Source organism: Anopheles merus, chromosome 2R, assembly GCF_017562075.2.
Source record: "Anopheles merus strain MAF chromosome 2R, AmerM5.1, whole genome shotgun sequence".
NCBI classification, from domain to species: Eukaryota; Metazoa; Arthropoda; class Insecta; order Diptera; family Culicidae; genus Anopheles; species Anopheles merus.
The window spans coordinates 11,876,356-11,900,496 of record NC_054082.1 but is presented as its reverse complement, the minus strand read 5'-3'; the positions used below and the strand labels follow the sequence as shown (position 1 = coordinate 11,900,496).

General features: G+C 47.5%; 1 protein-coding gene across 11 annotated transcripts in view; it reads left to right on the top strand.

The window, feature by feature from the left end:
- Nucleotides 1–24,141, top strand: part of LOC121590902 (amyloid-beta-like protein) — a 70,608-nt gene that overhangs the window by 19,757 nt on the left and 26,710 nt on the right. For all 11 annotated transcript variants that reach the window (XM_041911068.1, XM_041911067.1, XM_041911066.1 and 8 more), the window contains exons 4-5: nucleotides 15,894–16,032; nucleotides 19,006–19,227. In XM_041911068.1, coding sequence (XP_041767002.1) covers nucleotides 15,894–16,032; nucleotides 19,006–19,227 — 361 coding nt within the window. The remainder of the gene's footprint in view (nucleotides 1–15,893; nucleotides 16,033–19,005; nucleotides 19,228–24,141) is intronic.

Here is a 24,141-nt window from a genome sequence, read left to right as displayed (position 1 = left end):
TTCTTGTAATAGGTAAAACTTTCCTTTCTCCCTCTCGCCCTAAGGGCGCACTTGTAAAGTGTACAATGCCATAGCGGTACGCGATATGAAATGGCTTTTGCGGTTGGGGTTGTGAGATAAGTGACGCTGAAACTTTTCAATTCAATAGCAATTAATTTGCCACAGCAGGTTAAAAACAATGCAGACAGCGAAACATGACAGTTTCGGATTCGGATTGAAACTTTCGCTCCCATTACAAGGATTTTCTTAACACAAAAAAAAAACGGTGTACGATAAGAAACAACCATTGCGAGATTCAAAGTTTCACGTACAAGCACCTAAAACTCTACGTCTCGTGTAACATACTCATCGTTGTGATCGTTTTTTGTTTCCTGTTTTCTCACTTTAAACCGACAGAGTCACGCCCTTTTTGCGTATAAAGCGGCTCGTTTGGCGGAAAATTTTGCACCATTACGTACGGCAACAAGCAAACAAGTCAACAATCGCGTAAGATACGCGTAAGCTGCGGAGCGGTTGCGTAGTGATGCTGCTGGACCCGGGTCGCTAGCGTACCGTTTGATTTGATGATGAAATCAGCATAAAAATATGTACATTTACGCTATCGCGAACTGCAAAGCGATCCGATCTTTGGGCCCGTCCGTCCGCGATGGAGGACAAAACAACATTCGCACACAACTGTACCACTTTAGAATAGGAGGAGAAGATATCTTGATTATGATGATGATGATGCGGATGAGCATGGGGATTACCGTTCGCGTTCTGTGGTGTGTATGGCGAAGATGATACTCCACGCGCGAACACTATATTGATGGAAAACGGTATCGAAAGCAATACAAGAACGATACAGTTTTCCCTCCGCTCCCGTGCACGACCATTGTTCTCGATTGAAAGATTTCAATTTTCAAAAGCGAAATAAAAAAGAGAAAAAACCGTACGCATCAGCAAGAAATCTGAATGCCTTACTACGGCACAATCGTCCTGCGATCGATAGTGCTTCATATTCAGGCAGGCCTTACCAGCTCGGAGCTCGCATAGGTGGGCTCTCTCTCGCTGCTCTGCTCGACTACTCTGGCCTTACCTCCTCCCAAGTGTACCTCTTTTGTTGTCCTGGAGTTGAAGAACCTTTTCTGAATGTGAAAGGTAACGAAGCAACCGTACAAGAAGCAGACCGATGCGCTCCGTAAACTCGGCTACACTGAATGCGGCATTCAAAACGCAGACCCGTTGGGGTTAAGCAGTTATTGATTCGTAGGAAGCACTGTGAAGCTTCCTTCACAGGGGACCAGTTTTACCTTGAATCAAGCGAGCGTTGGAACCGAATGGAAAGCACGTTTCATTTTCACTTGTCCTTTAGCATGGTAGAAAACCATCGGCAGACTCTTCCGTGAAGGGATTTTGGATAAAATTTGATCACTCTTAGTGTCTCTGTGTTTGTGTGTTTGGAAAGACCGCAATACTTGCGTTGGATTGCAAATTTTGGCTCGAAATGATGATTCCGGTACGATACCCATAGGTCAACCGCACGGTCGACCAACGCAGCAGTGTAATAAATTACAACATAGGAAGGACGTAAGCACAGGCCACATCGTATCGCAGATAGGGAATAGCGTATTTACACAACCCAAATGTGATACCACCATTGCTAGCCTCGTAGCCGCAAATCCGGACTTCAAGTATCACTTGCCGGTAAACTGTCCCATCATATTTCTCTATCCCCGGCGGTAAACCATCAGCACCACCTCTTCCCAATTCCCGGGCCCCACGCTCCGGCTCCAAGATGGAGCAATAAAAATTCTTCAAATCGTGCACTATCGTGCCTCGGCTCGGCTTCAGCGGCGAGACGCGTCGCTGGACCGGGCCCAAAAAGCTGCCCAGTGGTAGGAGGAGGAGCCGGAACCGAAAGGACTAAATTATGAAACAACATAAAGCACAGCATGCAAACAACACGGCCCATTATTTGCTTGTCCCGATGTACCCGGGACAGTTTATCCGACCGACCGATCTCGGACGATCCGCACGACCACGACCGACGACGACGACGACTTCATCCCGCGTGCCGCACGATTCCACCGCGGCCAACCGTCCCCAAGGACTCCCAGCGGTGGGAAGACCGCAAAGGCTCACAGTTCTCGGCCTGTGTATTTGCACAAAAATAAACTGCGGATAAATTGGTTCGCTGCGCTTTGCCGTTTGCGTCGACGGGGGACAAAAGTCCGCACGGTCACGCTGTGCATTGAATTTTCATTACGAAGCAGTATTGCCATTCCTCCAGAATGGATACCCTCTAAAGGCTGGGTGTTGTCTGAGGGTGGAGAAGGGAAAATCATGCGACAAAACGCCATTATACTTTATAACCCGCCGCCATCGAGCCACACCGAGGCACGGCCAACCGGACGGAGCATTTGCCGGCAGCGGAAAACTCCGGCCGATTTCGGGCCATGCATAATAATAACTCAACAACAAGCACCGACGATGCTTCTCCCCAGTCTGCACCACAATCGGAAGGAGATGGATGTTGGTGTCGAAGCTTAATTGTGCCCCGGCAGAGAGGTGGAGGTGCAGTGTCAAGTGCGGCTTGACTTACACTCCGCATACCGGTGCTGTTTAATTGGGTCCTGTGTCATATTTCCTCCCAAATGCCCCACGAGTCTGATTAACGCATCTCATCGCTACGGCAATGGCGGCGGACATTATTTTTGTAGATAACGATAACGACTTCCCGGGCTGAGCCGGCCGATAAGAGTGCTGCGGGTTATCGGTGGTGACAATTACATCCGAAGACTTTCCCCATTAGCGAAGCTCATTCTGGCTTTTACGAGCCCTTGGAATGGTGGCGCCCGGAGGATGTGTTCATTTTTCGACCTCTCTCTCTCTCTCTCTCTCTTCCGAGGCAATTGCAAAGGTGGAGAGTGTGTACCCTTAATGCGGTTACGGAAAGATTGCATCACACAATTCATGATGTTGAAGGCAGCAGTAAGAGCATGCGAGTCGCATTCCCTTGACAAAAGACTGCATCGTTACGCACCGACCGAGCATTGTGCAGCGCCCATCCTTGGTACAATGAATCGACTGGAGGCTCGCCTCCTGTGCGTTGCGTTATGGGTTTGGGTAGGATAAATAATTTCCGGCGCTCCGGAATCGAGAACGGCAATCGAGTGGGCAAAATATTGCCATACCCCGTCGGGCTCAACGACCCTCGGTGCAGTTTCTTCCGCATGTTGCGACCGGAAGAAGACACTGTTGCACCCGGGCACCGCAATGGGTGTAGCCTCGGTCGCAAGGCGCAGTATTCCGTAGGTACCGCAGTGACGCATACGCGCGCTCATTGTGCTTGGTGGTGGTGCTTGTGCTGAGAGCAGTTGATGAAAGCCGACAATAACCTGGCGGCAAAGTCTCGACCCATCTCTCCGGAACCAGACCAGCGCTGTGTGCCGGGAACAATGAACGTGCGCCCACCCCTAGAGATCGACGATGGCATTTACCCTCGTTATGAAACGCTTATCGCACTTCCACGTGAATTACCGTTCCAGTGGTGGCTTCCTTTCGAGGTGGCAGGGAGACTTCTCGACTGCCGGGTTTGCGCCTCCCAATTGACTCAATAACTTCGTATTAATGAGTGAGACAGCACACTTTTCAGCTGCAAAATGTTGTGCAATGAAGAGAACGAAGAACACTTTACTTACCCGTTCGTGGGTATGGAATGTTTCAATAGCCATTAGTTGTATAAAACGGTGATGATGCTTTCATTTATCTTCCAGCATATGGATTCTAGGGAACAAAAAACAAACAAAAACTGAATTTCCATCCATCCTTCCCATTTTTTTAAATCTTGTAAAACGCATTTTATGAACGCATTAGATATCCCGTTCTGCTCGTAAAATCAAACAAACCATACTATCGATAATCAAACGTTGCCTAACGAATCGGAGCAAATGGATGGATATTTCCACTTGCCGCACTTTCGTAGTACTATCATGAAGCAGTCGCAGGAATATTCCATTCCAGTTAGATAGTTCAAGGATTTTCCCATTCCAACAGGATTTGCTAGTGCCTAGCACATTTCCAAACTTCCGCTTTGTAACGAGATTTTAATTGAGTGGCTCAACAGACTTCGCCGTTCCATTTATTGCAGCCCACAGCATGCAACATACACTCGGAAATCGTACCAATTTTACGAATTTCATCATAATTGGAGAAGGGCTCTCACACACCGAAAGAGGAAGCCAGTTAGCCAGAAACGGTTGCTGGTATGCGAGAGCGACCGTAACTGTACGTTCCGCTCGAAAATCCTACGTCCGGCGGTCCGGTGTCCGGTGTTTACCGATCCAGCTGCCGGAGGTGAAGTAAATTAACACATCATATGGTCGAATTTTGCATTCCAAATGAACACGTTTGCTTAGCGTGGTCGTTTTCAGCTTTCGGCGATGCTCGGACGAGCATTTGCCAGTTACATTTGCCATCGGCGGACAGGGATGTTCGTCCTCAAACAAGCGGTGCTGTGCAGATGGCATACAGCTTGGAGTTGGAAAAGTTCAGCCGCTTGCATGTGTAAGTGGCAAGAGCGATAAGAAAAGCCGTGTCTTCAAAAACGTCACTAACACGTCCAATGCACATCACGCTCACAATGGCGGGGGGCTGGCGGGTACTTATTTAGGAAGTCCGTTCGTCCGCAACTGTCAGTCGATGTATTAGATGCTCCCAATCATCGCAACCATCATTGTCCTGCCCAACCTACCAGCCGTTCAACCAGCATCATCTTCCCAGGGATGCTTTGAGCGGCCTGTCAGAAAAGTATCTAAACGTTGTTTGTGTGTGTGTGTGTGTTTTTTTTGTCAACCGTCTTCCACTGCACGCCACCGTAACTTTTGTGCTGGTCGCGGCCTGTCAACCAATCTCGCTTTCGCTGTCCTCGGGCATTGGGCGCTGGTGTTTTTTTCATCCTGTTTTTTTTTTCTTGTATCCAACTCCACGTGGCATCTGAGTGACGCAGCGTGAAATGAAATTGTGCTTTGCTTGCAGGCTTACTGGGACACAAACAAACAGACACACACACACCTACACGGACGGATGAATGCTACGGACCTGAATACGCTAATGGTAAATGCATGGGAATGGGATGTCAGGAAATTGGAAAACTGTTTCAATTCCATTGCGCAAATTGGCCTTTTTGCAAGCGAGCGTGAGGCAGCCCTCGAGCGCTCTATCTGGGGGACATGGTTGGATGCATTCATGACTTCCATGTTTGGTCTGTGTTTTTTTGCGTGTTTCTCATACAGATAAAACAGACTTACACCAACACCAGACCTCGGTTTGAATTAAAATAAAAGCTTTGGGATGTAATTGGTAGTATAATTATTCTTTTTGCTGTGAAGAAAACAAGATCAATTTTTTTGCAGGTCTTATCGTTATATATCTGTACCTTTAGCAATCGAATAGACTTATACATATACCCTTAAGGCACGGTATGGCCACTCCTTGTAGGAGATAAAAATAAACGCATTAAAACACCATCTTGGAATCGGTTGTATTGCTTAGCTTTGCGTCTTTTAATTACAACTCGATGCACCGTAAAGGCACTTCCGCCGCACTAATGCTAATGCAGGCAACTACAACGCTACAGTTCAAAGAAGTTCCACATCAAACCGTAGCTTGATTACTGTCGCCCTGTACTGCACATTTCCGTCTTCCCATATCCTTTCCAGTTCTTTTCTTTTTGCCTTTTACTATCAACAAACACCATCCCAGTTCATCAACGTGACCAAACAAAAGCGTCAGGAGCGTGGAGTTGCTGTGGTAGCTGTTGCTCTCAATAGCACCTTCCCGTTGGTCGCTTCGCCAGTTTGTGCACTCGTGACGGTTGGTTTAGGGTTTCAATAGGGCGTCAATATTTGCATATCTGTCGGATAATCACCGCAAGCCAGACAATAAGGTAAACAAGACGGTGGTCTCTCTTCAGGTAAGGTGGTATGAAAAAAACCCCAACATTCGTGTAACCTACACGAACAGCTAGCCGTAGTGGTCTCTTCACTACCATGTGTAACATCAGTACTGCTCGGTTGGATATTGGAAACGAATCTCTGCTGATGGTAGCGTAACAGAGTGGGTTTGATCACTTTTGCGGAGGCACCTTTTCTATTAAAATCATATAACATCAGAATCGAAGTGAACATTTTCGTACAAAATCCTTTGCACGGTTGGAATTATGTTGCGTACTTTAAAAGCATTGCATCGTTTTCCACGCACAAAACGACATAAAAGCGATTCCATTTCATCTTCCCGATACGCGGCTACCCAATGAACGTTTTGCCCACATAATCAATCAACAATTGATCGTTCAGGCCCGTTGTTCGAGCTAATTGGTTGTTCATTATTGGCTACACTTACGCAGAAACTCTCAAAGCCACAGGACCTTGCCTGACAGGACCTCGTAACCGTAGCTACCGCTCCCATGGCAAACGCTTCTGCGAAGGCTTATGGGAATGTATTTATAGCAGTATAGCTGGCGTGCTGGGTAGACGGGGGGGAGCGAACTTAGCTTGTAGTACGCGTTTAATGAAATTTTATCAAACTCAATTTATTTCCACCAAGTCCGCTAGCCGAACGGCGCTTGCTCAAGTGGCCATGCGACCATGAGTGCGGACCATTCGACCCGGTCGCGATAATGGAAATAGACAGTGTCCAATGGGTAGGCTTGACACGCGCTGCTGGCACTCCTGGTACACGATGATGGGCATCGTCCACCAGTGGCTATAGCACCCCACACGGTCTGGCAAAAGTTTTATGCTCCAATCTGCGACTGGTACCGTTTGCGAGTCGGGAAGCTTTGGGACGGGACGAGCTAGACGAGCTTTTCCATTAAAACCATTACATGGCAGTATACACATCCAGTGTGTGGAGTGTGTGAAGTTTGGGATGCGGCAGAGAGAAAGAAACGACATTCCATTCTCGACTAAACAGCTTCTGGTTGTATTTTGTTACACGGGTGTCTGCCCTATGCATTCTTCATGTTTGCACCGCTCAAGGCTGATGTTTCTCGATGGAGGATATACGGGAACAATCAGATTACAAGAGCTTCAAGGCTCAACATTTGTCGGCATTTTGCATTGCTCGCCCAGTCTTCCGGCCATCCGGCCGGGCATTGGATCTGTGTTGTAATCCACCATTAGCAGAAACTTCTTTTCACGTGCTTCTGATGATCGCTTCAAAATGGCAGACTAGAACTGTCCAGCACCGGGTGTGTAAGGTGCCATGCCGACTAAATGTCATAAATGTCACACTGCCTCAAGTGTCGCATAGATATCCGTAGATGTTCAAAAAGGTCATGCTGATGGTTTGCGTTTGCTTGACAGTTTAATAACGGTGGCAAAGCATACCATGCTAGAGCGGTTGAAAGTTTAAGCAGATTAAAAAAAGAAAAGGTCACATTAACGTAACAAGGAGGAACTTGGAATCGATATCCAATAGAACAATGAATTACACTTTTGTGTTGATTTGTCTAACATGCTGTTGTGATAAGACGATGTTTGATAACATATGATGATGTGGAAATGTTTAAAAATGCTTCGGAAAAAATAGAACAAAAAAAAAACGAGCACTCCACCATGCACAATAAACATCAAAGGCGATCACTGGACGCATCTGAATCTATTTCATTCCATTCAATTGGTCATTAAAAATCATCTGCGCATTAAAATTCAATTAGTGACACTTATGTGGCAGTAAAAGTTAGCTGCAGAGTGGGCGATACCCCCTACCCTGCCTAGGGCGGCTGCTACAGGTTGCAGGGGACGGCGCCTGGAGGCAATCAATTATGCATTAGAATTGACGGTCACCGGATGAAAGCCGTGTCGGTCCTGCTAAAATGCCAAAGAATGTGTCTGCGGGAGGTAAATTAGATTTGTAGGCCCCGGTGCGAACAGCGGTGAGGGAACTGTTCACCGTACAGCCTCCTCCACGAACATGTTCAAAATTTAATAACTAAGGATTTTACACTCGGCCGAGTCCGGTTGGGCGGTGTGTGTGGTTACGAGATGGATTAGTGTGCCGGGCGCTCGGAAGCTGTGATTAATTAAGGAACTAAACATACACACACACTAACAACCGGAGCATATATACGCACTTTGCGTTGGGGAACAATTATGTGGTATACCGCTGAAGTGCTGAATGCTGCAGGATATGTACACCAAAACAAATGCGCACGAGCCCAATCAACAGCTGTTTGATTTAATTTGTTTGGTAGATATTTATGCAAAGGTACGCACGCTAACGCGATGGAAAGCAAAAAGGGTTGCGTATATTTATAGTGAAAATTATAGCGTGTAGCTAAATACAAGTATTCAAATAAGCTACGGTGCAATACTCTATAAATGCTAGTTGTATGTTGGTGTGTACGCTTCCTTATTTCTCGCATTGTTATGTCGATCATCAATGTCAGACTGGTACAGTATGCTTGGGACCCAAAACCTAACCCACGAACCAAACAAGCACAAGCGCGGTGCTGTATGAATTTCAAATCGGTTCTTACGGTACTCTACCCGCGTATATCTGTTTCTGCACTCTTTTGCACTCTTCCCACTCTCTCTCTCTCTCTCTCTCTCTCTCTCTCTCTCTCACTCGATCGGCAGTAGATGAATGGTGCCAATTTGCATACAATTATAAGCATGCCGGCGCGCGTGAATATGATTAGAATGCGTTTCGGTTAGGTCGGTGAGCTGGTTCGGTGCTGTGTGTATGATTGGTGAGAGTGTTTTTTTTTTTTAGTTGTGTGAGAGCTGCTCACCCATGTTGCGCGGTTCATATTTGCGAACGAACAGTGCCGACAGCAGGCCGTGCTCGGTCGATAGTGGTTCTGTAAATAATTCGGAGGTTGATTAGTATTCGTGCCGTGTCCGATTTGTACGACCCACCGTTCGATTCGTTTGTTTCCAAACATGGGTGGACAGGCGGGAAGTTTTGAGAACGACGAATGAATGCAAGCTACATTACGGAATGATTTTAATGATCATATCTGACGCACTCGTTATAATCAGCGAGTCTTTGCGACAGAGCTTACTTTAGTGGAAATGGATCTTTAAAAAACTAAACCAACCCACGGCAAATCGTCAACTCACACGATTTAACAACTTCTCCGTCGTGGGTTCAAACCACGCATGGAACGGCTTTCGTAACAAGGATAAACTAGAATAAGAACTTACGCCGATCTTTGTGCCAAAAAGAAGAGTCTTGAAGTAGGTTGAAGTGAAAAAATAATGAAATTGAAATGTATGCGAAAAACACGTGCCTATGTTCGACGAGTTGTCGGCACGTTTAGGAGCGGGCAGCTAAGAAGCAGCAGATTCCATTCCCTCGGAATCCATCGGCGTAGATGCTGGCTCATAACATATTCATCCTAGAAATCCTCCAAATGGTAGGACGTACAATCAATTACGTATCAGGCTCTGCCCCGACCGAGATGCGTACTGATGAAAGATAATTTCTGGTGCAGCAATCCCCAAATGCACACGGGCGAATCTTCATGAAAATTAATAATACCACCAGGAGGAAAGCTCCGCCCCACTGTGTCCACGCTTCCTGTCTGTGATGTATTTCATCGACCCGTACTAACCGAGCCCGGAAGACGTTCACCATCAGCCACCCCCGGAGAGTCCGTTCGAGCTTAGCAAACGGGTTTGACAGCCCCGGCCCAGGACACTACTACCGTCAATTATTTTCCCCTCGGATTAGTGTCCGGAGTGCAGAATCTCCGTAACGCAGCAACGGCAACGTAAATGTGGGCGCACACGTGCTAAAGATTTCCCCCCGAACCGAACGGATCAGATACGGTAATGGGTATCTTGCGGTATTACGGTGGTCGGCACAACACACACACACACACGCACACATCAACAGGATAACAGAGCGCACATAAATCTTCGACCGAGCACTCCGATTGATCCTGAACAGAGGCAACTGCGTCGGGAACCAGTCACTTCCGCTACCTCATGGGCGAGGCTTCAAGCGTACGCATGCTTGGACTGCCCCCAGGCGAAGGTATGCCAGAGCTCATGTTTGGATATGGGTAAGCTTAGCTTACCAGAAATTGATACACTGGCAGTGCCGGGCCGACCGTTCAGTTCCGTTCCGTTGGTGCTATTGTGGTTCCCCGAGCGGGCACGGACTTCCTGCAATGGTCGATGATATTACGCTGCTTGGGCACACCGCAATGCCTTCCGCCCACAGCAGTAGGGCACAATGAGCAACTGATTATTGAAGAAGATGAAACAGCCATCGTCCTGGTACGAAGGAGTTTGCACGACCTTTGGAAGAAACATAGCTGAAACATAGCGCATCTCTACTGGGTTGTGTGGGTCAGCCACGGGCCGATTTAATGATTTATTGCTTATCATTTGAACGCACGATGGAATGTGTACCCGACGATGGCGTGGCTTGGTTATTGAATTCGTGTGCGACCCGTATTCACACCGGCTCAGCAATGAAACTGCTTCCTACATAATACCATCCCTGCCTAGAAAATGTGCAGGAGCACATCAAAGTGTGAAACATAAATAAATCGATTTAACTTTCACCCCAATCGCTGTCACATCCGGAGGTGCAAACGGAGGTAAAACAGGAAACGGACTGTTGCCACAAAATAAACGCAACACCATGCGTCCACCGACGGGTTGCACGGGTGAATAATCTGCGCACAATCGCTACCGTTGCCCAGTGGTCGCCCACCTTTAACTAGACTACACATACACACACACACACCTGGCCGCCAGTTTGCACTGTGGGAAAGGTGGGTGAATAAATCATTGTACGATTCCTAATAAACTTACACCCGGACATGCGAGTTCCACTCCATCCGTCGCCATATATAGAGAGAGGATCCGTTTCCGACCCGTTTCGAGTGGCTCGAATTCGCAGATTGGAGTTCGCCAATTGGTACGCCGTGCCGGGAAAGCGATACTGAACCCAATGGCATCGGCTGTGGGTACGGGAAAACGATAAAGTGGAACACGACTGATGGTTTTGGCATAATTTATGCTACCTGGGTGTTTAAAATTTATGCTCCAACAAACCGCCCACACAGCGGAGCCACTGATCACGCGACCGTTTGATCCTGACCACGGGCACAAACAAATAGGGGCCGAACGCGTCCTGCTACCCCCATCTGCGCTTGGGTTTTGTGAAAGGTGGGGCGTTTTGAGCGGTTTGATTCAATTGCACTATTTATTAGCGGGAACGGTTGCCCAATTGCAACTCGCAACGCACCGAGAAGTGTGCGCCATTTAGCTGCGGCGTTCTGTTGATGGTGGGGCAATTTTGTGGCAGTCAAATTATTGCTCGCTGTAGAATGAGAGCTCAGGACTGTGGGACTCAGGACTACCCTATATATTAGATGGTACAAGTTTTGAAAATGTTTTAAATGTCTGAATTATTACTGTCACGTTTAAAATCAATAACAATACACAAACTCCTGAAACACGGTCCGGCACGGAGGTGTGTTCCGGTTGAACGACCGCTTAACAGCAGCAACCGACCACCGACCACCGACTCACTCGCCACGGATAATTGGCCAGTGCGACCAAATGAAGCGAATACAGTTAACCGATATTGCCGGTGCTCGCTCCACTAGGCAACCCACACGGCTACAAATCAGTTTGGGCAGGCAAGGTGTTGGAAAATTGGATCAAAACTTGCGACTACTCTGACCGCATGATTGCCCCGGTTCTTACGCACATATGCACATAATTGTTCTGTTGCCACCCCTCTCTCCGCGTAACCCAATTCCCTGCTAATGGTTATGTAAGCCGTTTGCGCCTCCGCCAGCGGTCAGCGCAACCTCCGAGGTGTTTGTTTGCAGGACGCCCACACGATTGGTTTTTAATACGATAAAACAACAACCCTCGCAGTGGCGTCAGTGTCCCAAAAACACACACACACACACCAACTCCCCTGGAAAATGCTGTGCTTGAGCACACGAGCGAGCAAAGGTGCAGCAGTATGGGGTTGAAACGCTGGACGAGTGGTGACCGTTGTGCTGTTTATCATAAAGCAATAAATTAATCAGATTCCATCGGATTTATGGCTTTAAAGGCTTTCGTAGTTCGTTGCGTGAGCAGCAGGCCGGTGGAGTGAAAATTATGGTGCGGTAAATTGACGCAAAACAAGCAGCAAAGTGTCGCTCCTTCGTTCTCTCTCTCTCTCTCTCTCTCTCTCTCTCTCTCTCTCTCTTTCTCTCTCCCGGCCGGGACGTTAACACCGGCCCAGCCCAAATCGTATGCTTGGGTACGTCTGTGAGAGGGCAAAATGGTCCCGAGGGAAGCGACCCAGCACAACAAACACATCCACCAAGCGTTGGAAGAGTGCTTTCAAATTGCAAGACGGTCTGCTCGCTCGTGTGCGAATAAAAGACCTCAATCCTATCGAAAGTGGCCTCAATTGGCCTAAATTCGACACATGATACCGTTACCCCCCGGGTAGCCGCCCGGCAAGCAGTAGGATCATCTCGCATCTCACTGCCGAACAACATGCCCCCGTTAGGTTCTCTGTGGCTGTGGCAAGCGGGTGTCCGGTTCGGGAACTCTTTCGCCTATAATCCTGTGCTCGCCGTAATCGAGCTGCGGAGTAAACGAGCATCAACGTATGGCATATGGTGGCGTTGTGTTATTTTTCGTTTGACTTAATTCCGATCAGACGAGGGATTCAAGAAACCCTAGGCCACACACCACTGTTCCTGGCGGGTGGGTGCAACAAACGAGCCAAAGATATGGTTTAAGACATCATCAAAGCATAGCCACCGGTCACTCCGAGCTTTTGTTTGCTAGCTTGGACACGCTTCGGTAATTTCGTACAAACACGACCACGATACACAATGGACAGGATTTTTGGCAACCGCAATGACAGATACGCAGTAACAGGCAAGAGCAGCAGATGGAGGAAATGTGTTGTGAAAGTAAATAAGCTGTCGTGCATCCTGATACCGACGTCCTATTTATCCTGCACGCTGCGGAACACTTGGCTGCTAATTGATCCTTAGGCTCTTTGCCTTCACGGATGCTTGGATAAAGTGCTGAGAGCGAATGCTTTTACGTGCGAGTAGAATGTTCGAGCTACCAAAAGCTTTAATCCAGATAAAGACCCTAGAGTGGTATGTGCTGAATTCTCTTTAATTCCAAACGAATGGATTTGCTTTCATTTCAAACCAAATCTGACTTTTTTTTATCCTCCACGAATTGCCACCTTGCTCATGCTAGCATTATTGCAATCGATAGCCAAATGGCATTTCCACCCACGGCAACGTACTTCACCGACGTAGCAGAAAAAAGTTACATTACTAAATGATAAGATTTTTCTCGCAGTTTTCTATGCGTTCGGCTCAAATTTACTTCGGGTGTAGGAAGAAGCGTTCAAACGGGCTACCGTCATGGCTGATTGCATCAGGAGCATTTTTCCGTACTGTGCGCGTACAGTTCATTACGGGATGCGGAAAATATTCATCAGTGCTTTCAATTACTGCACACGAAATGATTCGACATCGTACGGAAATCCGACACATTCACTACGCCCAACAACGGGCGGCTGCTGTGGCCTACGGGAGCTATGGCCGTGATGTACTGCCACGTGCAAAGGAAGCACACCCATTTGCTGTCTCATGTTGTGGAGTTTTTGTTCCTCTTCGGGCAGGAAGTTCAATCACTGGGCTGGGATAACGCATCGATGTTACAGAATTGTTGATTAAGCAAGGCGGATGTTTATTTCTGTACTGCGTGTACGGACGGGTACGAAACCGATAACTGACAGGGACCGATAATCAAACGCCTTGTTGCTTGTGCTTTGCTTCATAATTATGAATCGGTACAGTCTTCTCGATGTATCCGGCATGAAACGATCTTACTGTAGATTTATATACGTGTATAACTTAGAGCATGAGTAAGAAGTCCTTATAATGTTTGCAATCAGAAATCGAATGATTTAATTAGAAAATAAGATTCGATTTCAATGAAGTTTTTACACTAATTGGCTACAATTTCGGATTGATATTGCGGCATGTCGACCTTGAATGCAGCCCTGGGAGTATGTTACTAAACATATCATCATCAAATTAGCTGCGTTGTAAAGTTGTTAAGTGTCTGTCTAAATGGATTTCCGTTGAATGTAAAAACGCTTTTTATATTTATTTTTTAAGACTGACAACGCTATTGAAAAAGACTACGTTATTCCTTGGTGTAGGGTTTTGAAACGATTTTTGGCTTGAAGTTTAAAAATTGTCTGTTGGCTCGAGGCTGTTAATTATGCTCATTACCATACAAACTCATCGCTTTACATGCCCCCATCTAGTTAAGAGCTATTCCCGGGGCACGATTTATTCCAACGCAAATGATTATCCTTGAGATTTGGTACAGGAATTAAGCATGCTGAGAAGCTTTAGATAAAAACGGATACCAGAACGCGCGTGTTGTTCGCTGGTACATAATCTGACTTTAAGGATATTCCTCTCCCCAACGGTACATCTTGAGCAAACTGCGGCAAAAGAAAAGGAAGAAAAAAAACACCCTCCCACATTGAACTTTCCCTCGGATCTGCTATCACCGGAGGGTTATTGTGGCCCGTGTTCCGCTCGGCGCCGAGAGGAGTGCCAGTGTCGCTCTGCCCAAACCATTCCCGGGCACCGACAATGTGGGGGGGGGGATGTCTCCCCCGGTGGGAATAAAATCATTTAATTTCACGCCTGCTAGGCAGATAAAGATGAGCTTCCGTGCTTGGTAATGTGGCGGTGGCGATGGCATGACAGTGTGAATCTGGCGATGTCAGAGTTCGTGGTAAAAATGTAACGCGCAAGCAGGCACCAGCAGGCCGACCTGAAAAGTGCGCTACCCACCGATTCACGTTAAATTGCTTTCCCGTGCCTGTGCCCCGGAGAACTTTCCCCACCCCAAGCAAAAGGGGGCAGCAAAAGTATGGTCGTGAATCATGAGCTGCTTCTGTTGCTGAGCGATATCGCCGCCCGCCATGAAATGCAAAAACCGCGGACGCAAATTTCCCTCCCAGCCGGTCGCAGTTTACGTTACGGCGAAAGGGGAAGCCAACAGAGTGACATGTAAGCGATAAGTAAGCAGTGCCTAGTCGAACCGCACCCTCCCACCAACCCAACCCCCGGACCGACGGACATTTTGCCCGGACTGACAATCGTACTATCAACGGTCACAAATGCCATAAAGTTGGCGCAAGGCAGGAAAACGATTGCCGCGCCACTGAATAAAAAGTTGTTAAAGATAAGCCACGAGAATGTGCACGGTGCATGGCGCTGTAGCGCTGGGATGGTTGAGCATTACCAGGGAAGCTAGCACAACGGACCGCAGCAGCATCATCTTTGTGTTTTGTTTTTCCTTTTTTTTTCTTTTTTGTGTCGACCAGAGTGGCAGCAGCGTTGATTTAATTTGATTCGGAGTGAAAAATGGTTTGAAATGTTACAATCACACTGTCACACAAAGCGCACAAAACAACCATTCAGATGGCGTGGGCCGTTGTTTAAAGGAAATAGCACTGAAAGAGAGATGAGCTGGTTAGCTTTAAGTTTAAGCACATTTTGAGAAGCATTGGTGAGCAATTACTTCAAAACAGTAATGCTTCCCCAACATCCATCGGAATCGATCATAACTAATGCCGTACATTCGATATGACTAATCGTGTTCGTTCGGTCATCGCCCTTCAACTTGCATCATACCCGATGAGCAGCAACATTACTTCCCAATCCTTTCCGGATTAACAAGACTCGACACGACTAGATACAGAGCAAGCTGGCGCTGAAATTAATCAATCTTTCCTGACAGTGTTGTTTCCCATCACGTGCACTTATCGATTATCCACTTATTTTTCTCATTTTTTGTATGCTCGATTTTACTTTCCAGGTGTACCCGGGACGAGATATTACGAACATTGTGGAGTCTTCGCACTACCAAAAGATCGGTGGCTGGTGCCGTCAGGGTGCACTGAATGCAGCCAAGTGCAAAGGAGCTCAGCGGTGGATTAAACCGTTCCGGTGTCTCGGTAAGTACTTTCTAAAGCCCGTTTCCGTTCGCTGTGCACCAACAGTAGCGGTGGCTACAGACGAACGAAAACGTTACTTTACTGTGGTGTAGTTGAAACTTAACGTTACTTTAGTATTGGATCAATGTCTCGCTACCCATAGGCCTTTGCCTTCCTTTGTGGCTCGTGATCGTGATGAAAGCTTCCACGCTCGTTCGCTCAAAAAGAAAAGATTTACATTACATTAAACTTCGCACCTACACTGATTATAAAATACTCTGCATTTTTGTAACAAGAATTCATTTGCACACTCACACATCCTGCAAAAAAAAGGAAGATGTTAGCGTACACCTTATCGTACACCAGATTTCCGCAAAATAAAAAACAAGATACTAGCATTTCCCATTAGTATCGTAACGTGTTGTGGTGGGTAATGCACACAATAGGGGGAGTTTTGTAAAATTTCAGCACAACACGTTCGGCGTAGAAGCACCACCACTTCCATTACTGTTTCGCATAAACTTCTACAATGATATCAACGAAAGATATGGTGGTGTACTGGAGAAAATGTTCCTTCAGGCGCTTCCTGAATTATCTCTGCTAAGAAAATGTCATCTTTCGAGAGGAAGAAAAAAGAAAAGGAATCATTCGCGGTGAAACAGTGCGACGCCACAAGCTGGAACATTATTTCTGACACGTCACGGCGTCCCACGCCTCGCTTACAATTGGGCTACCATCTTTTCAACCATACCGGAAGACATTACGGCAAATCTGAATGTTGAACCAACGCGGTAGAGAAATAGATTCCAAATTTAAAGTTGAATTCATCGCCATCGCCTGGGGCAAATTGAGCGCAAAAAAAAAAACTCACAGGAAGAAAGTGTGGCACAGAAATATGGCGCGCACATTATTAAATTAGTGATCTGAGAAAAGCGTACCCGGCTCTCGGTGTCTTTATGGGCCACTCCATTCACTGCCTTCCCCGACAGAGTGGCGCGTCGCACACGCAACCGAGCGGTTGCGCTTTTTTCTGCTTTGAAAGTGCACAAGTACGCAAGTCATGTAGTGGCTAGAAGAAAAAAAAACCTCCTCTTTTTTCCAATCCAAACGATGAGCCGGAAATTTACATGTTTCAAACATTAATTCCCACGTTGAAGTGTAAGTGTAAACGATAAGCTTTGGCGATAGCATTTCCGCCAGTCGATCGGTCGTGAAAATGATGCGCTGTAGTAAACGTGCTGCTCCAGTTAGAAGAGAGCGTTCATTTTGTGTTTTGCTTCTTTTGCCCGGGTGTGCCCTTGTTACAGGCAGCCGATGGCCACTTCGTAGGCAGCCTAATTGAATTTATCACCAATCAGTGATCTAATCGCGAACAAAAACCAATTTACATTTTAATAAAAGGCATCACAGCAGGCTGAACTCATATCATTCGTAATTGAATTACGCTGCCATTCGCAATCCATTTATTGACACCTCGGTCCAATGGAGACGGGTTTTTTTATGCTACAACAACAACACACACACACATCCGTTCTCGTTATTTGTTCGAAATGCCCATGTGTGTATGTATTTTTGAACTATCATTGTCCGGTGTTGCCAGATTAACTGGCACTAACGAGCAAGAGCAAAGACAGACAAAAAAAAACTATACCAACGAGGACAGTACCTCACGACGTCTGAGGTCGGTGGAGGTTTGGGTTAAACTAATTGAAACGCATAAACTGTACCCATAAACGCATTAGTGAGTTAATTTGACTGTGTGTGCGATTGATGGCGGACAAAGCAGCAAAATAAAAATGGTTCACAAATCATCGGAAGTGGTTGAGCCACGACCCGGCCATTAAAACCCATGGCCCTGTTGTGTTATGGTACAATGCGTGTGACAAACGGGAAGCTATTAAACACTTTAACATGAGTGTGTGCGAGGTGTGACTTTAATAAATAACATCCCATCCAAGCAGCCCACAATCAAATGGCCAATGCATGGGAATTCTTAATTGGCTTTTAAACGAATCCGCTGCATAAAGCTTTTAAACGAAACTATGACGAACGGAACGCGTCTTTCAGCTAAGCTTCACCAGGCGCATACGGGAGTATCCTTGTGAACTGCGGGACATCAATAGCCCTTTTCACGCAGCTACTAGTGGGAATGGAGTGCAGCAAAAAACGCGCGTGTGATATCAACTTCTCGGCTGGCAACTCTGAGCTCTTTGACACGCTCTCATTCGCCATCGACTGGCTGTGTGTGTGTGTGTGTGTGTGCGTGGAAGTAGAATAAATCTGGCATAGAACGGTGCCAACCGATCTATCTGCAAAGTGTACTGCTGCGGACTGCGAGCCGAGATTGTTGGCCTTTGATGCCAGGGTAGCTGCGACAGATACGGCTTATGTGCTTCTTTCATGCCAGCCTTGGAACGACGCGTGGCGAGTGTGAAACTCATCTGCACAGTACCGTGCCATTCGCAGTACGGTTCGTGACGATAATGAATTGACATCGAAAGTATCATGTCGTGCTGATTGCGTGTATCGTCTCGGGGCAATGCATGTCGTCGGTGGTTAGAGCTAACCCTGCCCGAACCGAACGAAAGCTCTTTTGATCGGTCTCTGGGTGAAATGTCAAGCTCGTGGGAGTTTTTTTTTGCGTGTGTGTGTGTGTGTATGTGTGTGTGTGTGTGTGTGTGTGTGTTCGTTCTCGTCACATCGTGTGCTCGGCCCAAAAAGCATATTGCGACCAAAACCATACTGCCAATCTTTAAAACAGATTTAAAATTAAATGTATTCTTTTTCCAACCCTAAATGATTCGATTTTGATGAAATGGTTCCGTTTTGTAGCTGCCGTTCGGGTCGCTATTGCTTTTTTAATTGAGTGCATTAATTTCATAGTCAAACTTCTCGTTGGATTGATAGTTCCAATAAATTAAACGATGTTTTTTTTATCTTTTTTCCTCTCCCTGCCATGTTTCCGATTTCTCCTTTTTCACCTTCGCTTCACAGAGGGACCGTTCCAGTCGGATGCACTGCTCGTGCCGGAGGGCTGCCTGTTCGATCACATCCACAACGCGTCCCGGTGCTGGCCGTTCGTCAGGTGGAACCAAACCGGGGCCGCCGCCTGCCAGGATCGCAACATGCAGATGCGTAGCTTCGCCATGCTGCTGCCCTGCGGCATCTCGCTCTTCTCCGGCGTAGAGTTCGTCTGCTGTCCCAAGCACTTCAAAGGTAGGTGATGAATATCGGCGAACGTCCACTCCACCAGCCACCATATCGTTCCGAGCGCGCTCGGCACAAGCTACCGTTTTGTGCGCGCAAAAAAAAAAAAAAACATCAAGCCCGGGGCCCACTTCGGTTGCCAATCAGTGCGAGGCGCTATAAAAACAAGTGTGCCACTTCTAAAAGTCGAACCAAAAAAAGAAGTAAAATCGCCCGCGGATTTTGATTGTTCCGTGCATGAGTATGATAAGGCAGGGATATCGAAAGCCTGCACGACCTCACTAGAAAAAAAAAACAAGCACAAGGAAAAATAGTCACCTCTTTCCGGTCGCGATGCGTGGGCACGCATTTTGAAATTATTTCCGCAGGACATTGGCCGACACGTACAGGAGACGCGCGCTATCACTAGCAATCGAGCGGAATTGCGATATTTTTTTTTGTGACTGTATGTGCGCCAACTACACTTTTCCGCTTTGTCTTGTGGGCTGTCGGAGGGACAAAGCTATACCTCGAGCGGTGTTGTCGAATGGTACGAAAGAGAGCGAAAGTGTACGGGCGACAAGGATGAGTACAACCCACAGAGTCACGGCGGGGACAAGAATGCAAATGAAATATCGTACTTGTTGGCGCGTTCCGGAAGGAAACATTTTTCTGCAAAACGATCGTTGGGTCGGGGGGAAGTACGGGTGATTGCTTGGTGACGGTCACTGGTCGCTGGCGAAACACATGAATAATATGGCCTTGGTCGAAGGCAACAACACACTGTGCGGCGCGAAGTTGCGCGAAGCTCGACCGGAACAATATCGTTGCCGCATTGCTAGGGACCGTTAAACAAATGGTTGTTGCTGTTGTTGGGGTTGGTTTTTTTTTTTTGTATTTCAATTTAGTTGGAAAAGCTTTCTTCTCCCATCGCCATGCAGTTCCAGCCGACGGGTGAAAAATGGCTTTCATGCCAAAACACAATGATAAAAGTGTCCGAGCCAAACAAACGAACGCAGAAACAAACACACAAAAAAACCGTCCGCTGGTGGAGCAAACAGTAGCATAATAATGACACTTTTCGAAGGGAACAGAAATGGACACTGAAAGTAAGCTAAGCTGCAGCACCGTACGGGTGGCCAGCAAACAGAGGCCAACCCGGGCAAACTTTATCGCATGACCTCCCCTATAAAGTCCCACATCGCCCCGTAAACTCTGCCATATTTTTTTTTTCGTCCTTTTCCAATAAAAGTAGAAGCACTAAGCAGGGGGAGAAGAAACACAATCTCCAACCACCGAGGATTCCTGAAACTCGGGATTGTCTTTTAAAAGTTTTCCGAGTGCATCAAATTTGCATAATATTACCCTTTGCATCGCGTCATCCTTCAATCTCTCGCTCTCACTCGCTCTCACTCGCTCTCCCTCTCTCTCTCTCTGTGGTCCCACCCTGGGTCGACGTGTTTGGGACACTACCGACCTCGGAGCCTCGAAAAATGGGTGTGGTTCATCCAACGCAACCTTACGGAACCACCACCTCCCCCCACCCAGGGAACTGCAGACCGCGGGGGCAAAAAGGGACATGTGAGTGCACGGATAGGTTGGTTGGACAGCGAAAAGCATGATGTCTCCCCGTCCGATGTACTCCGTTGGCGTGGGAAATGATGGGAAGTGGGGCGTGGGAAAAGCTTTTCCACATTGTACACAGACACACACACACTCACACACAAACACATCAGCACACACTTACAATAAAGACATGCAAAACGGTACGGTTGAAGCTGGCGCGGCGTCACGACACCTCCCCCAACACATCACGATTTCAAACCATTTACCATGTGTCTTTGGCGCAAACGGGGATGTGCACAAGCCGAGTGAAAAGTTTTCCTTTTTTTCCAACGCGCGCTCTCTCTCTCTCTTTCTCTCTCTTTCTCTCTCTTGCTCTCTCGCTCTTTCTCTCTCATGCACACCATACTACTGGTATTCACGGACCGGAACACAAAAACGATTACGCACACACACACCCCCAAACTATGCAAAATGGCTGTGTTTGTATGTATGTTTGGTGAGGTTCCGCGGGTGCAAAGCCACCGTCCGACCTTCCGACCCGTGTCGTTACCCGGGTACAATTTAAATGTTATTATTATGCAAATAAATCTCCGGAAAATCTGTTTCCCTTGCGTGCCGGTTGCAAGCGCTGCACTCGTTTCGGCGTTTCGGCTTCCAAAACGAACAACGTAAATGCCGACCGTTTGTCGTGGGCGAGCGGCTTCAGGTCCAACATGCGACGGCCGAGCGCCGAACGGCAGGGTACGTAAACGAGTTTAAGCAGTGTTAATCACACACTTCAACCCAATAAGATACACCGGGAGGCCATTCGCTTCTTTCCCGCTGAGCGTCGTGTGACCTCTGATCTGGTGCGACACAGAACGACTCCATCGGAATGAAGCTGGCCCATATTATTGAGTTGATTATGTTCTTTTTGTGGGGATGAGATGTTCTCCGCACAAAGGGGACAGCGTGCCGTTGTGCCGAAACGATCTAATTTTATGGAATTTGATAGTGCCCGGGGTAGGTTGCAACTGATGACGGTTGTTTAATCCGTGCCCCGGGAGTAGAAGCGACCGCTAGCTGACGCGGAAGTTGATGCATCCATTTACACCGCTGTGCAGCGTTTGCAAAATGGGATGTTCCAAATAATTAGTTTCATTCGAGTCGAGTAGGACGAGCTGTGCTCCGTAGGAAAGTTAACGTGTTCATGTAGGTTCTGGATGACGTTTGCTTCTGCGAATGACGACACAGTAAGATTCAGTAGAAGTGAGGAACTGAATGTTGAACCCGCAAAGCTTTTAGGACAAGCGTTGCATTACATCATCCATACAATCGTAGCATGGCTTGTCAAAGTTAGTAGAACAATAGTTGTGATCAGTCTAAGTATCATGATCTCAGTAGTTTGTTATGGGCAAACTCAAAAACAGAAAAATTTCTAGAATTCAGAATATGTTATTTTGCGTCCAGAACAAACAATACAAAAAGCAAACACGATAAAACGCGCCCATCAACCTGAGTAAAGCTAGCAGAATTTTAAATTCCAGCACGCCTTCACCATACCATCTTGTTCACAAATTTAGTCCATTCCTCTCGCCCCACCGACAAAACCGGAGATAAATAATAGCCCATTCAAAAACTCATTAACTTACCGTGTAACTGTACACCGAAACCGAGCGGCCCGATCCCGAGGCCCGTCCTGGAATGGATTGAAATCGTGCGGCTTAAGATTTACTATCGTCAGCGGAGTGTGTAATGGCTTTATCGGAGGGTGCCGGTGCCGTCTTCCGAACGCTTCCTCGGCTGGTGCCATCGTTCCTTTCATTAAGCCCGCCGTCGCTGCCGGTCGTTTAGAGCTAGTAAATAGTTGGATGATTAAATTTCTTCCAACTTCGTACCACCCATTCGACACTGATGTGCGAACGGGGGGTAACTGATGCTGCCAAAGACACGGCACGATTTTAAAGATGGCATACCGCATAATGCTGAGCCAAAGCTGCTCTCACTAGCTGCAATCGAACTTTCTATTTGCTCCCAACAAGTCCAAGCGTTTCGGTGAGTGAACACATTTTGGATAATTTAGCCGGCGCTTGGCTCAGCACATTTTTCATGCATCTTTGCACACGGCCGCCCAACCACGGGTCCAGTGTCCAGTGGAAGTAAGCAAAAGCGCTTGAGCACAGCGCGCTGGCAAGGATACGATGGGTGGCAGCAGGGTTGCTGCTTCTTTTGCCAACTCGCAATCAGTCGATAATTTGCCCCGACTGCAACCCGCAATCCCGCAACCAGTGACCGGCACCGAACCACAGAAACCACTCCGACAGGACGACGGGCAGATGCCCTCTGTTTAATTGCTCGTAATTTTCGAATCGAAAGCATCATTAATTTTATCGGAAATCTGTTTTCTTTCCCATTGCTCCCGCGGTGGGCGCCCAGCCCCCGTCCCAGGGACATTGGCTGCCCACCGCCATCATCCGTTTTTGAAGCTGACTCGGGGATGGGGAAATTGGGTTCGCTTGCCGTCTTTCTCGCCGACACTCGGTTGGCTAGAGAATTTCACAACCGACGTGCGTCCACCGTAAGCCAGAAGCCAATGTCATGTGCACGCGGTGGCACCCCGACAATCCCATGCTGGTTGGTTTTGAGGTGGTGGTGGTGGTGGAGGTGGTATCCCCATGCTTGATACAGCTCACCGTGTATCTTACGCTCGTTGAACTGTGCAGCGAAAAGCGATAAATTGTGCCTGCTCGCCGGTCCAGCCAGCCCGCCCTCAGGGCAGCCGTGTGTCCCGCTGAGCAATTAATTCTGGCTGACAGCCATTTCCTCGTCCGCCGCCAGGCCGAAGACCTCCAATCGCGAAAGGGCGTAGGGCAAGACGGTGTACATACAAACCGTGCTCACTGGCTTGACACACAACCGCACGAACGCGCGCGCGGTGGGAGAAAGATGATGAAGTTGATGACCAACAGCGGAAATTTGAACACACGGCCGGGGCTGAATGGGAGGGCAGTGTGTTTGCTAAAACGGTCGAGATTTACACGCCCCGGTTTAGTTTTGCTATCCAAAAAACCGAGAAAAAAACGATACAATCATTAGTGACTGAGCCGGGTGCCGTTTGCAGGAGAACATAAACCAAACGAAAGCACTGATCAACTTTGTTCATTGATGGCTGCAAACTAGGTTTATTTCGCACAGCACCGGGCACCACAAAAAACCTAATTTTCGACACATTCATCTATCATTTACCAACGTACTGTTCAGCTGACCGGTTTGCTGATTCGTTGTCATGCCAATTGATAGCGCTGTGGAGAGTGATGAAGAGCACAGCAAATGCGTCTCGCACGTGTACAATTTCCGTGTCACTCCGTGGAGATGATGAGGGGTGATTGAGCGCACTGC